Raw genomic sequence first — 5,357 nt, 5'->3', positions numbered from 1 at the left:
TGTTTTTCTGTAAGTCTTCACAAGGTTTTCACACACTGTTGCTGGTATTTTGGCCCATTCCTCCATGCAGATCTCCTCTAGAGGCAGTGATGTTTTGGGCTGTTGCTGGGCAACATGGACTTTCAACTCCCTCCAAAGATTTTCTATGGGGTTGAGATCTGGAGACTGGCTAGGCCACTCCAGGACTTGAAATGCTTCTTACGAAAAAGAAGTTACAGGTCTGTGAGAGCCAGAAATCTTGCTTGTTTGTAGGTGACCAAATACTTATTTTCCACCATAATTTGCAAATAAATTCATTAAAATCCTACAATGGGATTTTCTGGATATTTTTTTCTCATTTTGTCTGTCATAGTTGAAGTGTACCTATGATGAAAATTACAGGCCTCTCTCATCTTTTTAAGTGCAAGAACTTGCACAATTGGTGGCTGACTAAATACTTTTTTGCCCCACTGTATGTCTGCCTCTGAGTAACACAGTGTGACTAATTGGCTGCTTTCACCCTGTCTTTCACAATGTCCTCCCGTGGTCCTCTGTTCTTCCTTTTCTATCTTCCCTTCTCAAACTGTCCCTCCCTCCCTCTGTCTCCAACCCTCTCTCTTCCCTCTGTGTCCATCCGTCCTCTCTCCTACCTCCCTACCTCCCTCCCTCTGTCTCCAACCCTGTGTCCATCCGCCCTCTCTCCTCCCTCCATTGTCCTCTCTATCCATCAGATATAGATGAATGTGGTGTAGTGGGCCAGCCCTGCAGTCCAGGCTTTAACTGTATCAACACTGTGGGATCCTACAGCTGCCAGAGGAAGATCATAATGTGTAGCCGTGGTTACCATGCCAGCCCAGACGGAGCCAGATGCATAGGTAAGAGGAGGAGAGGTATACAGATCTGTGGAGTTTTCATTTCCATGGTTAATACCATCAACAAGTCTTTAATAGAGATGGTTGACATTGAGCCACAGTACCCACTCTGTATCTTTCCTCTCTTCCTCTCTACCGCTCTTCCTGTATCCAGATGTGGATGAGTGTCAGAGCGCTCTGCACCGCTGTGGGGATGGACAGATCTGCCACAACCTGCCCGGCTCCTACCGCTGTGACTGCCAGACGGGCTACCAGTACGACATGTTCAGGAAGACTTGTGTGGGTAGGTACTGTGTGGCCTACTGACCTCAAGAGAAGAAGCTCTCCCTTTAACTTTATAATTTAAATAAAAATCTCTGTCAGAGTAGTTCTGGGTGGTTTTGGTAGGCTAGTTGAAATATCTCCCATGCACCTCGCTCCTGCTGCAGTTAGTCACCCAGGCAGCTCGTTCCTGCTGCAGTTAGTCTCCCAGGCAGCTCGCTCCTGCTGCAGTTAGTCTCCCAGGTGTGTGTGGTGTGTGTGTTGTGGTGTGTGTGTGTGTGTGTGTGGTGGTGTGTGTGTGTGTGTGTTGTGTGTTGTGTGTGTGTGTGTGTGGTGTGTGTGTGTGTGGTGTGTGTGTGGTGTGTGCGTGCGTGCCGTGCGTGTGTGTGTGTAATGTGTTGTATCAGTGTCTCCTCACCTCTGCAGGAGCGTCCGTTGGGAGACTGGTGTTAACCGTACTCGGACAAGCACACTGGTAGCTCCCTGGGACGTTGACACACTTAAAGGAAACACAGGTGGCCAATGCTCTGGGCACACTCATCAATGGTCTTTCACAGGTGTGTCCATCCTCCCTAGGTAGGAGCCCTGGGCCTGCAGTTAACACATGGGGTTAGGGGAGCCATAAGTATGTTGGCACACTCCTGACTGCAGGGGTTGGGTTAGACACTCATTCACATCTGTAAGCCTTCAAAGAATGGAAAAAGAACTCCTAAAACAATGCCATGACATCCAGAAGCCACGACACAGAATTCAACATATGTCTGTGGTCTCTGTCTCTCCCCACCAACATCCACGTATCCACTACTACTATCAGTCCCGAATCTTACAGTCCTCTAGAGGTGTGACGGGGGAACAAAAGCCTTCTCTGTCTGCTGGGGGTGTTGCAGGAGGCAAGACACACACAGACAGACAGAGAGACAGACCGAGAGACCAGACACGACGACAGACAGACAGACAGCCAGACAGACAGACAGACAGACCAGACAGACAGACCAGACAGACAGACAGGCCCGACAGACAGAGCAGACAGGCAGACAGGCAGACATGGGGCAGACAGGCAAGCAGGGCAGAGACAGGGCAAGACAGGCAGACGACAGACAGACAGACCAGCCAGAAGACAGACAGACACACACACCCACACACACCACACACACACACACCTTCACAGTTCTTGCCATCCTGGGATAAGCTGAACCCCAGGGCGGTGCAGGAACACTGGATAGGAACCCGGGGTGTTTCTCACAGGTCTGGCAGCAAAGGCGGCCAGGGTAGCGCCAAACACTCACTTCCACATCCTAAAGAGAGTGCTGGGGGGGAATGTGTGTGTGTGTGTGTGTGCTGTGCTGTGTGTGTGTTGTGTTGTGTGGTGTGGCTGTGTTGTGTGGTGGTATGTGTGTGGTGGTGTTGTGTGTGTGTGTGTGTGTGTGTGTGTGTGTGTGTGTGTTGAGAGAGAGAGAATATGCGTGTGTGTGTGGAATGCAGAGAGAGAGAGAAGAGAGAAGAGAGAGAGAGAGAGAGAGAGAGAGAGAGAGAGAGAGAGAGAGAGAGAGAGAGAAGAGAGAGAGAGAGAACATTGAGAGAGAGAGAGGGACGTGAAGAGACGAGAGTGTGTATACAAAACATATCATGTATGTGTGTGCACCTCCTTAGTGTATGTGTGTGTTCAATATGGAGTTCAGAAGTGGCGGGGCCAGTGCCTGCTGATAAGTCAAACACTCCACTGGAGTTCCATTATTATTAAATCACATTACCAGTGAACTCAGCACACTGTCCTCTGCAGCGGCTGGTGGCTGACGACTGGACTGACTGCAGCCCAGAGGAGCAGGAGTTTAACGACTGCAGCAGGAGCATGCTGCCTGGAGACTAACTGCAGCAGGAGGCGAGCTGCCTGGGAGACTAACTGCAGCAAGGAGCGAGCTGCTGGGTTGACTAACTGCAGCAGGAGAAGAGCTGCCAGCAGGGAGAATGCCAGCAGGATAGAGCGCACAACAGGAAGACTAACTGCAGCAGAGGAGCGAGCTGCCCTGGTAGACTAACTGGCAGAAGGAGCGAGCTGCCTGGGTGACTAACTGCAGCAGGAGCGAGCTCCTGGAGAACTAAAACTTGCAGCAAGGACGACTCCTGGGAGACTAACTGCAGCAGGACTGAGCTGCCTGGGAGACTAACTGCAGCAGGAGCGAGGTGGTCTGGTGAGACTACTGGCAGCAGGAGCGGCTTGCCTGGGAGACTAACTTGCAGCAGGAACGAGCGCCTGGGTGACTAACTGCAGCCAGGAGCGAGGGTGCATGGGAAGATATTTACAACTAGGCCCTACGCAAAACCACCCAGAACTACTTCTCTGAACAGAGATGTTCTTATTTAAATCTATAAAGTTAAAGGAGAGGCTTCTTCTCTTGAGGTAGTAGGCCACCACAGTACCACCCACACAAGTCTTCCTGAACATGTTACTGGTAAGCCCGTTGGCAGTCACAGCGGTACGGAGCCGGGGCAGTTGTGGCAGATCTGTCCAATCCCCACAGTCGGTGGCAGAGCGCTCTACACTCATCCAAATCTGGATAACAGAAGAGCGGTAGAAGGAAGAGAGGAAAGATACAGAGTGGGTACTGTGGCTCAATGTCAAACCCATCTCTATTAAAGACTTGTTGATGTATTAACCATGGAAATGAAAACCCAGCAGATCTGTATACCTCTTCCATCCTCTTACCTATGCATCTGGCTCCGTCTGGCTGGCATGGGTAACCACGGCTACACATTATGAATCTTCCTCTGGCAGCTGTAGGATCCACAGACTGTTGATACAGTAAATGCCTGACTGCAGGGCTTGCCCAGCTACACCACATTCATCTATGTCTGAATGGATGAGAGGACAATGGAGGGAGGAGAGAGGGCGGATGGACATCAGGGTTGGAGACAGAGGAGGGAGGTAGGGAGGTAGGAGAGGACGGATGACACAGAGGGAAGAGAAGGGTTGGAGACAGAGGAGGAGAGGGACAGTTTGAGAAGGGAAGATAGAAAAGTGAAGAACAGAGCGAACCACGGGAGACTTGTGAAAAGACAGGGTGAAAGCAGCCATTGTCACACTGGTGTACTCAGAGGCAGACATATACAGTGGGGCAAAAAAAGTAAATTTAGTCAGCCCACCAATTGTGCAATGTTCTTGCACTTAAACCCGATGAGAGAGGCCTGTAATTTTATCATAGGTACACTTCAACTATTGACAGACAAAATGAGAAAAAAATATCCAGAAAATCCATTGTAGGATTTTAATGAATTTATTTGCAAATTATGTGTGGAAAATAGTATTTGGTCACCTACAAACAAGCAAGATTTCTGGCTCTCACAGGACCTGTAACTTCTTCTTTTAAGAGCTCTCTGTCCTCCACTCGTTACCTGAATTAATGGCACCTGTTGAAACTTGTTAATCAGTATAAAAAAGACACCTGTCACACAACCTACAAACAGTCACACTCCAAACTCCACTATGGCCAAGACAAAGAGCTGTCAAAAGGACACGCCAGAAACAAAAATTGTAGGCCTTTGCACCAGGTTGGGAAGCCTGAATCTGGCAATAGGTAAGCAGCTTGGTTTGAAGAATAACTGTGGGAGCAATTATTAGGAAATGGATAGACATACAAGAACCACTGATAATCTCCCTGCGATCTGGGCGTCCATCGTAAGGATCTCACCCCGTGGGTCAAAAATGAATCACAAGAACGGTGAGCAAAAATCCCAAGAACGCACACGGGGGGACCTAGTGAATGACCTGCAGAGAGCTGACGCAAAGTAACAAAGCCTACCATCAGTACGACACTACGGCCGCCAGGGAACTCAAATCCTGCAGTGCCAGACGTGTCCCCCTGCTTAAGCCAAGTAACATGTCCAGGCCCGTCTGAAGTTTTGGCTAGAGAGCATGTTGGATATGATCTCAGAAGAAAGATTGGTAGAATGTCATATGGCAGATGAAACGCAAAATATATACTGTTTTGGTAAAACTCACACTCGTCGGTGTGTTTGGGACGGACAAAGAACTGCTGACGCATATGCAAAATCCAATATTCGAACTACCAATACCTACTGTCCGAAAGCATGGGGGTGGAAACATCTACGATGCTTTAGGGGCTGTTAATTTTACCGGGAATATCATTTTGCGGCTCTCTGCAAGGGACCCCATTCATAGGACGACTGTGGATCCTGTGTAACCACATGGTTATAAGACATGACCATGGATAGGCACGCATGTACTCC

At 49.2% G+C, this 5,357-nt stretch overlaps 1 protein-coding gene across 1 annotated transcript in view; it reads left to right on the top strand.

Moving 5' to 3' along the window:
* LOC111976867 (fibulin-2-like) overlaps positions 1 to 5,357 on the top strand; it is a 71,615-nt gene that overhangs the window by 63,973 nt on the left and 2,285 nt on the right. Inside the window, exons 11-12 of the mRNA XM_070448167.1 lie at positions 711 to 854; positions 1,006 to 1,143. Of these exons, the coding sequence (XP_070304268.1) occupies positions 711 to 854; positions 1,006 to 1,143 (282 nt within the window). The remainder of the gene's footprint in view (positions 1 to 710; positions 855 to 1,005; positions 1,144 to 5,357) is intronic.

Source organism: Salvelinus sp. IW2-2015, linkage group LG17, assembly GCF_002910315.2.
Source record: "Salvelinus sp. IW2-2015 linkage group LG17, ASM291031v2, whole genome shotgun sequence".
NCBI lineage: Eukaryota > Metazoa > Chordata > Actinopteri > Salmoniformes > Salmonidae > Salvelinus > Salvelinus sp. IW2-2015.
This window is presented reverse-complemented; position numbering and strand designations above follow the sequence as displayed.